The following is a 12,527-nucleotide window of genomic DNA, read 5'->3' as shown; positions in this document are numbered from 1 at the left end:
TTAATTTATTTTTTTTATTATTTAGACATGCAAGATATTTTTATCAACAACAAAAAACACATTTTCAGACAGTCGTAAAATTTACATTCAATCTTATGATCTTGCAAAGCAACAATAAAACCAATCCTTCTTCGATCTTTATGAAGCATAAAAAGTGCCATAATTAAAGCACAAAAATACAACTGCCCAACCTGCGCATCCAACCGAACAGAATGGACCGAATGCACTTACATTCCTTCTTCCCTTCCTCACTCAAAGCGCCTTAGACTTCGTTCCGGCAGCCCACACCGCCTTGGGGTGACTTTTCCCGGCAAAAATTATCGATTTTGCAATAACCGACCTTGCTGTGTCAGGTTGAGTCAGCAGTTTGGCACGGCGGACCACCGAGGTCACGCCTGCTCTGGGTCACCTTTCGGCCCAGGAAAGTGCTAAACGTTTGCTCGCCCGAAAGTAGGTCAAACTCATAAAAACCTCCCGGCATTACTCGCTAGCACGGGCGGCACAGTATTTGTGCACTTGACTTCCTCCTGAACTGTTTGTATGCTCTTTCATAAGCGAACTAGTTATTTGCTGCTCGTTCGATGAAGCAGTTTGGCAAACAAAAGGTGCTATCATTCATGGGCTGTAGCACGGCCCAAACGCGACGAGGAAATGCATATTTGAAGGAAAATATTTACATCACGCAAATAATAACGCCACGCTTTGCTGATTGCGCAAAATTATTAACGGAAAGGATTAATTGAACTTAATTAGAATATTAAATGTTAGATAAAGCGACTGAATGACCGTTTTCCCGTGGCATTCACTCACTGCTCCACAAATAGTCCACATTAACCTTGTAAGCATGATAGCGTTAATTCATTTATGACAAGAAGAGCAATATTTATCGGCAAATTTGTTCGGAAATTGAATATTATTTACAATAAATACTTACATATCCTCATTTCTAGGGCTTGGTACAAATTTTATACATTCCCGCTTTTGAAAATTTGCCTCGATCCAGCTGCGTGCGGTGCGCTGTGATATGTGTGTCGATGTTGTTAGATCCATCCACAAGATAGAATAGAACGAGAGAAGAAAGAAAGAGAGACTCTTCAACATTAGACATGTGCAGTTACATAATGTTAAGCTGTCCTTCAAGAGGAACTGAGGTTTGCTGAAGGAAGAGATAAACATTATTTTATTTAAGGTCAGAAATGTCAAATATTTACATCCCAATGGTGCTAATAGTTTGTTCGTGCTTCACTTTATTTTATACAGCTGTACATCCAACGATTAATGTCGAATGCATTTAAGAGTATGGTGCAGCTAACTCAGCAGTGTGTGTATCTGACGACTCAAATTGAACCAATAAATTTAACACAATGTACACTAAACAGCTCACTTCATTCGTTGTGCTGCCATCTAGGAAGCGTTTTCTAGCAAGGGCCTGCAGAATGTGCGATGACATCGTCATAATCGTTTTTCTTTTATTACGCCAGGTCGGTGTTTCATTACATCGCCCACTACTTCCTCTACTACCTCTATTACTACTTTTACCACACTATATTGCTAAGGCAACGCCAACGACTCTGGTGTAAAGGAAAAGCTATCACACAAGGACAGAGCCGGTGCAAAATTGAATCTGCTTCTACAATTACTGCATGCGGCGATGTACGTAGCAACCGTTTATCATCAAGATGCAGCTGCTCTGCGAACGTGCCTATTTACACACTTACTACCCGCACACACACACACCACGGGGCAGGGCATCCTGCTGCGCGGACTCGTTAGCGACCCCGTTTTCCGTACGTGCACTTCCAGAGCAATCTGCATCTGCACATCATCATGTCGAGCGCCGATCCACCATACCGGACATCGGCTGGCTGGGCGTCTAGCTGCACACCAGGTGGAATGTCTAAAATGCGCAATCGCGCATTTGATTCGTTTTGATGAAACTTATTCAATTACAACATAACATGCATGCAACATGTACCGCCTTGAGCTAGCGGTTGTCGGCTCGCGCATCGCAACTATCGAAGCTGCATTCTTCCGTACACTGTCGCAGTATCGCTGCATGCATTAAAGCTTGGTCGCATCGTGCAGCTGCTCCTTTGTGCATGCCTTCATCGGGAAGGACGTGATCTAGCGCGTGTGAATGCAGAAGCTTGAAGCTGTGTGTTTTGAGCGGCACTGTGTTTGAGTGCACTGCATAAAATATGGCTTTTATTTTACGTTTCCCCTTGTGATGTACGCGTTCCGTGCTGTCTGCTACCGAAAATTGCTGTACCGTGCCGCCCGAGCAAGAATCGCATACACTTGCTCCCACACGAGCAGACACGAGGTCGATGTCGATAGTTTTTCGTAGCGCCATTTGCCGGAAACCGGAACCAGTTATTTGCAGTAAAACAACAAAACATAAACCATAACCGTATGTGGATGTGACTAGCGGTACGTGCTTCAAGCAAAGGACCGTACATGTTGTGTGCTGTGTTTAAAGTAGGTTTGATGCTTTTTGTTTTGGTATTTTACTTTATCTCTGACACAACATACATCAGTCGTTTTACTAATGTGGATTTTAAGTATATGTGATTGATTGTAATACGATAATAGTTGCACAGAGAATTGCTAGTGATTGATAACTGTTTTAAGAAACATATTTTAAAATACTGTATCTTTGAAAATGCATATAAGTTATATGATACAGTTAAATAGCGGTAAAAATCTATAGATAATGATAATTAAAAACAAATAAAGTTTATCACAATTATTATTATTATATTCACATTGTTCGTTTTACTTTCACAACTTTATGGTTTTTATTAAATGATATTTGTAATGCTTATTTTTCTATGCCAATCATTATAGTTTGAAAGGAACTGTTGGATTGAGTATGTGTCAAACTATTAATTTACCTTATCTTTGCTCATAGCCAAGCCAACTTACGTTTCAGTGCCAATTCGTGTAGGGAATGTTGTGTTGGTAAGCCAATAGTGACAACAATAAGACATCACAGCAATAATAATATAAGCTCATTTCTACAAGATAGTCTTGATCAAGATGGATTGATTTCCAACTTTTAAAAGCATGCACTTAATTATATATATCTTGTAATATCATTGCTGTTAAATACTCTGTAAAACTTTCAAATTTGTACACTAAACAGGAAGAAAAACTAAACATTAAGAAAAAATAAAATTAGTCATTCTGCAGAGCGCTAACCCTAATAGTCAACTTGCTTAAGATAATTACATTTTTCATAATAAATGTATGCTACTAACTTAACTAATTAAATTTTTACTATAAAAAAATACTTCAAACGCATACTGAAACATCGACAGCAACACGAAAACATATCCGGCCAAAACAAACGTAAATCATTTAATGAAACGTTAACAGTAACGATCAAACCATATTAGGCGCTTATGTTTTCCAAATTGGCTTTGCACGCTTCGCACACAGCTACCCCAAAACGAAAGCCGTTTCGCGGCAATCCCCCTAGAACGGAGCCGTTCATCGTTATAGTGGAAATAGCTTTGAACACCCACGGCCGGCACGAAACCGCCCTACAAAACGCTAGCAAAATAAAGCGAATCGACGAAATTAAGTTGCCACCAGAGTGTATTTACCATTGATTGAATCACTGTCGACGCCGGCATGTTGTTGAAAGGCACACGCTGGCATCATCTGCCAAGCCGTTGAACAGCATATTCAAATCCACCAACCCTACACCATTTTGGACAGTTCAAAACGAACGAAAAGCGGCCACTTCTACAGGTCGCTTACATTATTTGCTTCCATTTTTCTATGTGTTTCCCAATAATGCTCTAGCAGCATAATAACATTCACAATAACGGTTATAGTACTACAATGGCATCCCATCCAATCGGAATTCTATGCGGGGGCGTACCTAAACCTGGTTAAAAATAACTCGCGAAAATCCTAGCACGACATCCAACGGTTCGGCCAAGCTTTTACGAACGTTGTCAGCTCTAACAAAGACTTTTTAATCAACTTGAGTTATACATTGACACTTGCCACAGCTACGCGAACTCTACAGGAAGGATTAAGATGTTTGCTCCCAAGACAACCCGATTACTTTACACTATTTCCTCGTATTGTGGAACGGTGATAAAAAATAATTAGAAATTGGAAAATTAAAAACTACACCGTATGAAAAAGAATAATTTTATTCGTCATATGACATGCAGCCCAATCCACCGACACAGTGTATCCACATTGCTGTACTTTAAAATTAATCAAAACAAAAGCAACATTTGCATACCGTAGATACATTCATTTGCTTCCTTTCCACAACTGTTTGCGGTAAAAGTTTTATTTTTCAATTTCAAGCTACACCTGCAAACGAGTTACACTTTACCAGCAAAGAAATCCCTTTTGCTTCCACGACCAGCTTCGACTACCAGCACACCAACCGCATACAAATATGCAAACAGTTCATGAAAATTAGAGTGAATATTGAATGAAATCATCTTTGCCGGGCTACCCTCCCGAAAATTCCCTTACATTCACCGGTCGCACCAACATCGTGCGGAGTCTCTGTACGGTGTCATTTATTAAAGCATTATTTTTTTTTTGTTTCCTTTTCCTGCCCTCACTCCCTTTCCATTAGCAAACCACCCGCACAACAACACAAATACCACCGCAAAATCTTTACCTTCACGTGAAAAACCTGGTACAGCGAGGCCACGTTCAAATCGAACGGTTCCACAATCGACGAACGCGACGAGATGGACGAGCTTTCGAAGTAAAGCGACGGTGGCGGTGGCGACGGTGACAGTGGTGGCGTTGCCGCAGGATCCGAGGATTGCAGCGTGCGAAGCTTTTCGCGCAACACTGGCAGCAGGGCCGCATGTTTCGGGTCGTCGGTGAGGTAGCTTTTCTTCGATTTTACTTCCATTTTCTCTTTCAACATTTTCGTGCTCGTCGGTCAAGCGCACACTGTACGGGTGGGGGAGGGAAAACGAGAGAACAGTGCACAACTTTCCCAGAAGAACGATGACCGTACGAGCATTAGCAATCACAGCACACTCTACATACTACACACACGCACACACCGCTGGCCACACTGGGGCTGCTGGTCAGCATCAGCACCGGCACTGTTGCAAATGTCCCGACTGCTTCCAAAACACACACACAAAAACTCCGCTTGTCGTCCTAAACCTACAGCGGCAAAACGATACCTTCCCATTATTCCCAGGCACCGGGACCGAACGCGATACCAATTTAGATACGGACCGACCGATTTACGGACCGAAAACGAACAGCCACCTCGGGAACCGGCTCTAATCTGCTATCGCCAAAGATAGCCCGCCCCGTAACGGTCGGATGTGTTTAACATTACGCAGTAATTACGACTTCATTAAGCGTGCTGGGTGCAGGGGAAAATTCATCCTAATTTAGGCCAGCCAAAACCGGGAAGCTCAGTTCACCATTCATGATAGCAGAGCATGAAAATGAGGGAAAAAGAAATAAATCCCACCCTACCCGCAACCCAGCAAAGAACAAAAAAACAAAAAAAAAAGAACATCTAAATGGACCGGAACACAACGGGTGACAAGTTAGTACCGTAAGCTAGACCGATGGTCTCTTGCACCATCATTCGGATACGGAAAAATGATTTGAGAATGGTCCAGTGGCCAGGGAAGTCAAATTGATTACAAAAAAAAGGGGAGCTTTTATACAACGTTTATAGGAAAGGGCTAATTTAAGTATTAAAAACAATGGTCAATTATTTGGGTCTTTTTAGTTATCAAGATCTACAAAGGTTGGAGCTATATTACATAAGTTGCACAACCCTGAAAACGTTCAAACTTGTGCAGGTCTTTAAACGTATTGTGCTCGACACAACTTGCCCTTTTACTTTAGTTTCACTTCGTATCTAGATACTGTGAGTCATACAGCAAACACCCTTAAGACTCAATTACTACATCTACTAAGCTTAAATGGATTAAGCCAATGGAGAACCAAAAGACGGAAAGAATAACAATCTTACTAAAACAAATGAGTCAGCTAGTAAACGAGTTACTGTTTTATATTAAAAAGTGTTCTTCAAACATACTTAAATCAACTTTCCATTACCAAGGAAACAATAAAAAACAGTATATCTCCAATAAGATTACATATAATGATCGTAATTATGAGCAACATTTCACATTATAGCACAAAATTATGAAAAATAGCTCCAATTTGCTGCTACTTGAGTAAAAAACCCACCAAATCGAAGCAATCACAAATCGTCAAGTCAGTCAACCGCATTTACCCGCACGTGTAACATCAATTTAACCTCAAAAACTTTACATTCTATGTTCGACCTTCCCACACGGTACTGGATGCTGATCTCCCCCTATGATATCTTCTTACGAAATGTAGTCTAATCAAAGAAGAAACCATTTCCTGAGACAGCACGTGCACGATGATTGCTGAGATAATTTATCATCGGTGACTGCCCCACATGCGTCACCCCTCTCGAGATTGTTCAAAATCTTCGCCAGAAGCTGCGAAAACCGAACCGCGTGTCTATTCAACCCCATTTACTACACTATAATTGGGCTCTCTTGTTACTCCTCTAGCGGACCTGGGCAGCATCGATCTGATGAAACGACAACTAGCTCAGTAACATTGAGACAACCAACGCGCTTACGTTACTGAAACATACCCCAAGGAAAAGGCTTAAACCAACGCGTTCATTTGCTCCACTGAAGCTCTAAATACTTGAATGCTGCTTCTGCTGCTGATCGCAAGGTTTCTTCTCTTGGAGACGGTAATGAACATAATTTCACTAGCAGCCCACCTCATCTCCCGATCTGCTTCCTCTGCTATGGCTTATCGCGCTTCCCTGCCTGAGATTATCAACCGGTTGCCATATTTCTACCGGTGTCCACGAGACGACTTCAAACTACCCACTTTTTTGTGATTTTTTCATGCGTGCTCCAGTTACCCAGTGCGCAGTCGGAGGGCATAAATTTGCACTTGACGGATGCCTTCAAGCAATGCTGGAGTAAAATGGCGTGAGATGGTAAAATATAAGCAGTAGTTGTGAAAGAAAAATCCACCCCCACGATAGTAATTCCAGCCCGTAGTTAGAGTGCAAAAGTTTTTTACCCCGTCGCCAAGGCATCGCCAACGGGGCAAAACAAGTTGTGCCATTACTTTTTGATGGAAGTTCCCTTTTTCGTAACCGGCCAGCACAGCACGGCCAGCCAACTACACGCAGCGTTGGTTTTTGCGTTGCTCTGCTCGGCAGCAGTTGCTCCTGTTAAAAGGACGCATAATCCAGATGCTAATGGGGCAACCGGAAAGCAGCACTAGCGAGCTGCTGCGACGAATAAATGCATTATCCCTTTGTTTCATTGTACGGCAAAAAGGTGTAGCACGAACGATAACATCACTTTCATTACTAGCGCACGTGCTGCCACTGGTTGGGTGGCGAGGTTGGAGAAAACGCTTTTTCTCCGAACTGGAGCCACGCAATAGCTTTTGCTGCTACTACTTTTCCTGCTGCGATGGCATCGTTTTATGAGCGTAAAAACTTCTAATATAATTTTTCTCTTTCATTGGCTACACTCGTACACTTGCACTCACCCACTTGGTCAGTGGAACACTTTCCTTCAAAAAACCCTTAACACATATTACAACATCACAATAAACCAACCACTGGAACGAACTGCGGTCAGTACACCACCACACCAACCAACGAACAAACTTTTTTTTTTCCACGCAACACTCGTTGTATACGTCTCTTTCAAACGGTAGCAACGGGAAACTAAACTCAGAGAGACCAGCTATATGCAGCTGCCGTGAACCTGCATTACGATGTGTTATCACATCGCCTGTACCGATGTTCGGCTGATAAATGTTTTCTCCTCTTTACAGATAAAACTTCAGCACGGGTACAGTGTGCATGACTCTAAAATGTGTGAAATTATCTCTCGATATTGTGCCGGTGAACGTAACATGCCTCGCACACTCACACGCACACCAACAACCTCAAGTCAGGAGTGTCAAACAATTTCATGCTAGTATTAATTTGACGGCATCTTAACCTTGACAAAGTGAAAAAACTCTTAAACTACAAAATAGTTTTTCTCTTCATGTACCGCTTTTTATGATTTCAAATGTTTCGTATAGCATAATGTTCCTTAACATAAGTTACCATTTAATAGCATTTATATGAAATTACCTTGAAACCTAGCAAAGGTCTATATTCAAACATATTATTAAAGCACTCTGACATTTTCATGTATGGCTATTGAACCATTTTCAATACTTTTTCAAAGTATTTAAACGAAATACAAATTGAATTCAAAAATCACATTCACTCATACAGACACTATCTTTGATTTTAGCTCTCTGTTTACCACGCAGCAACAACAAACAACCGCAACTTAACTATTGCAGCTTCGAAATAGTAATACAACCAGTTATGAGCATACTATGCGCACCAGTTTCAACATCACAAACAACTAAAGTCACAACTAGATATTTAGACCAAGCACTGCCGCAAGACAATACATTTGCCATCGACGACTGGCGTGCGTGAAACGCTCACAGCTAGGAGAAAGTCACCACGTTTGGGACAAACACTGTGAAACGTCCAATACCAGCTGCTTCTTGCGCTGTATGTCGTGTGTTTACTGATTAGAAATTTTAATAGCCACCCTTTGGCTGTGTGTTCGTTTGGCTTTGGTGCGACTTGAACCAACACCACGACGCGCACGACGATGCACGTGGCGTCGTGAAGCAATCGGACAATGAATTCGTTTGTAAATAAAGGCAGCCGCAAGCTAGTGTTGACAGTGCTGTTGAGTCAAAATAATTGATAACAAGCGTTCCTAAATTTGGTTTCGAAGAGATTGGAGAGACGTATTCCCGTATCATGTAAATTTGGAGTAATATTCTAATATATTCAATACAATTCGTTTCATATTGGAAAGTTATCATATTGGAAAAGAGCATTACACGCCAACCTACAATATACGAATTTTCCCTTCTCACTAAATAGCCACCAATTGAGGCATTTTGCTTTACACTTCTGCGCGTAACAAATTGGACGCAGTCCCATACCGATTCGGACACGCCGAAACGACCACCCCCTAAGCGCACTTAACCACAGTTGACCACACACTACACGCCAGCGCCCGACCATCGGAAACACTCACAGCCCTTCGGGGCACAATTGAGTTCACGGAACAAAAATAAACCGCTTTGTAGCGCTCTGCTTCATCGTTACGATCGATTCGGTACGATGGTATGAGTGGCCCCTGTCAATGATGATCGGCCGATGCGCACTCGACGGGCATACTTCACCAAGCGATAATCAAAACCACAGCCAATCGCATCCAAATGTTGGTGGGCTAACGGCCACATGGTTTGACAGCGCATTGGAACTAACAAAAACAAAAGCGATTTTCATGGTATTGATAGGTTTTTTTTTTAATGGTGTTTGTGACGCAAACAATTAACATCATTTATTGGCGTGAATAAAGTGGCATACTGTCGATCGCAGCACTCAACCTACCGGGCACGTATGGCACGAGAATGAATGTGTTGAAAGCAATTGTTTAGAAGAAGAAAAAATGACAACGTTTCATATTACCGTGACTTTCATAAACAAGCAAGCCCTTCACACAGATATGCTTTTGTGTTACCATTCAGGAAAAGTAAAAAGAAATGTAGCTCTTAAAATTATTAATTAATTAAAATTATACTTTTTTAAATTTCAATTAGCTTGAAACATTTTTAACCAATCTAACCAATAGCGTGTAGTTGAAGATGAAATAAGTCTTCATAGCATGAGTAGCATACGAATTTCATTTGCATTCCACTTGCCGAGCCAAATACCTCCCACCCTGCCGTTGGCAGTGATTTATCCGTTGGCAGCAAATTTGAAGCACAAGTTCAACCATCATTTATTTGCAGCACAACATCCAACCAGGCACACTTGGTGGTTCGTAAAGTTGTAGGTATAATTTACCAGCCACCCCTCAAAAAACTAACTACACTCATCCGACCCACTTACACGGGCTACCTATACCGACCTGAGCGAAAAAAGCTAAAAAAGCTTGCCACCATTCCCCTTCCCCTAGCCACCAGTGCCAGTGTGTCAGTCCACCCGGGGTAGTGGAAATCACATTTCGAGGAAGTTCACAATTTATTCATACTGCTTCGCTCCACGCACTGGGCTCCCGGATGCTCTTTACCGGGATTCGGGTTCATGCTGAACCTCAAGCGCTGGACCACCGAGAGCTTTGACGGTGGATTTGTTTACCACACGGGACTGCTGCTACCCGAAAATTCGTTATTAATCTCGGACACATACTCACCTCCCCCAGAAGTTCGAGCCAGCCATCCCTCGTGGGGGAATTTTATCATTAGGTCGGGGAATCTACCACGCACCACCAGCCCACTGCAATGTGAGGCTGTCATCGCGACCACGGTCCAATGGTATGCAAAATGTAGAGCAACAACAAAAAAAAACATACATTTCTGATCATTCTCGCTGGGACTGAGTTTTGCCATGTTCGCTCCTTCGCCAAAGGTATACGCCCATTTGGCCCGAAACCCTCGACGGGCACTGCGTCTGCATAATTCATTCCCATACCAATATAACACCTCAATGCTTCGGCTGTTGATGCTTTTACAGCATCCACGACCGTGAGATGACATCACAGGTGGGGGAAAAAATGTCGTTCGTCATCTTCTCATTTTATCGTGTGTTATTTAAATTTAATACGAGCATAAAATTGTGGACAGTGTAGAATCACGACCAAAGCGCCCAACGCGTTAAATCAATGTATTGCGCGAGACGGTGATAGGGTGGGGAAATATTCGGAACCAAATGGTGGTAATGCAATTGTGCTACCATTGCCAAGTCATGCGGGCGTGAACCATTCGAGCAATATTTATGCACCATTCCGTTGAGTTTATGGTATCCGGTAACTAACGTTAACTCTGAATAAAGGAAGCCAAAGCATCAATTTGGGGATTTTATTTCTTCACTCCAAATTGAAGCAGAAGGAAACTCTATGTGATCACAGCTCTAGCGTATCATCAGGATCAGGATCATCAGTAGCACTTATCAGCTATTGTACAATAAAAACAAACCATTGCAAGCTTTATAAAGCTCTCAAAAACTATCTACTTCATATGATCAAGCATACTGAACATAATAATAAAGAGCAGAAAACGCCTTAAATTATAAAACATTAAACCAGAACAAACAATAAAACACGTATGTAACGTGCAGCACGCAATAACGAATATAAAAATGTATATTATAATTTTACAAAAAAAAACCTAAAAAATGTTTTAAATAAAAGTCACAAGTAGTACATATAATCGCAACGTGTTTAAAACTGACAGTTAGATCGGCAAGACTTACCCTTGGTACGGTGATATTTATCAATCCTAAGCAGATCTTCCGCAAACCCCATCCTAGTTTTCCTTGTATCTGGTGGGGTTGTATGGTAGTGTGTACGTGTGTGTGTGTTTATGTTGTTTTTATTTCGATTCGATTGTTTAAATGTGGTTTTGTTTAACATTATTTGCAATATCGAAGTGCCCGATCGTTTCCATCGACATTATAGCAATTTATTCGTGAGATTATTCGTATTATCATCGCGAGTCACATTATTGTTTAAACGACGTTTGTTTCGTTTAAATTTGACAGCATGATTTTAAAAACAATTTCATTTATTAACGAAACCCGAAGCGTGTTTACCATTGAGTTATAGGAATTTGAAAAGCGAAACACTCACAACACATCATCAAATACGTACAGAGCATTTTACGATAACAAACGGGTGGGGTGGATGTTAGGCAGGATTTGAAACAACATGTGGACATACAGGTTCAGAGAGGTTGAAAGGATTGTAATATTGTGATTTTATGTTTATTTGGTTGGAAAACGAGGGGGTTTTGTTAAGATAGCGTGACAGCACAGAAGAAGTTAGTTAGAAGAGATAGAAAAAAACAGCATAAACGGAAATATAGAAAGAGAGAGAGAGAGAAATAGGAAAACAGTGGTTAGAAAATGCGCTGAAAGAAGAGGTAGTGGGTGGAGCTTGTGCGGATGTGTGTGCAGCATCAAAAAGAACACAATGTGCGATTCAATGAGGGTAAACACAAAAGACTAAAGATTTCAAACAGCTAGTCAAATGGTGCAATGCATTCGTCAGCTCTCCGTTCGTCAGCTCTCTAATGAATGAACATTAGTGTTTGATGGTGGCAAAAAAGAAGCAAACGCTAGAGTTACACTACTCACTAAACTTTCCACAACGCACGCTTGCAACGACGCTAATTGTGGCAAACGGGACCGGGCGCTAATCGAAAACCATTCTTCAGCTCGTCAGCTTGCCTTACAGATCCCGCATTTGCAAAACTTTTCGGCGCCAAGCTCACCGCACGAAAACGATGTCAATTAAAGAGCTGGCTGCATTCTTTCTCATACTCCCACAACAATCGCCAGACGTCCACACTCGTTTTGCTATTAGCGTGTGACAGAACTTTTGTTCGATCATCACTGA

General features: G+C 41.6%; 1 protein-coding gene across 26 annotated transcripts in view; it reads right to left on the bottom strand.

Annotated features, from left to right (window-relative positions):
- LOC1270239 (transient receptor potential cation channel trpm) overlaps positions 1-12,527 on the bottom strand; it is a 65,633-nt gene that overhangs the window by 31,709 nt on the left and 21,397 nt on the right. For 8 of the 26 annotated variants that reach the window (XM_061645116.1, XM_061645126.1, XM_061645112.1 and 5 more), the window contains 2 exons: positions 11,384-11,452; positions 935-1,017 (listed from right to left, as the gene is read on the bottom strand). In XM_061645116.1, coding sequence (XP_061501100.1) covers positions 935-1,017; positions 11,384-11,452 — 152 coding nt within the window. Of the gene's footprint in view, positions 1-934; positions 1,018-4,657; positions 5,500-7,654; positions 8,111-8,182; positions 8,907-11,383; positions 11,453-12,527 lie in introns of those variants that run through there. The other 18 variants (XM_061645102.1, XM_061645100.1, XM_061645104.1 and 15 more) reach the window with 8 other exon arrangements.

This window comes from Anopheles gambiae, chromosome 2 (genome assembly GCF_943734735.2).
Source record: "Anopheles gambiae chromosome 2, idAnoGambNW_F1_1, whole genome shotgun sequence".
Classification (NCBI taxonomy): Eukaryota; Metazoa; Arthropoda; class Insecta; order Diptera; family Culicidae; genus Anopheles; species Anopheles gambiae.
Note: the sequence above shows the minus strand (reverse complement) of the source record. Positions and strands in the feature narration are given on the sequence as shown.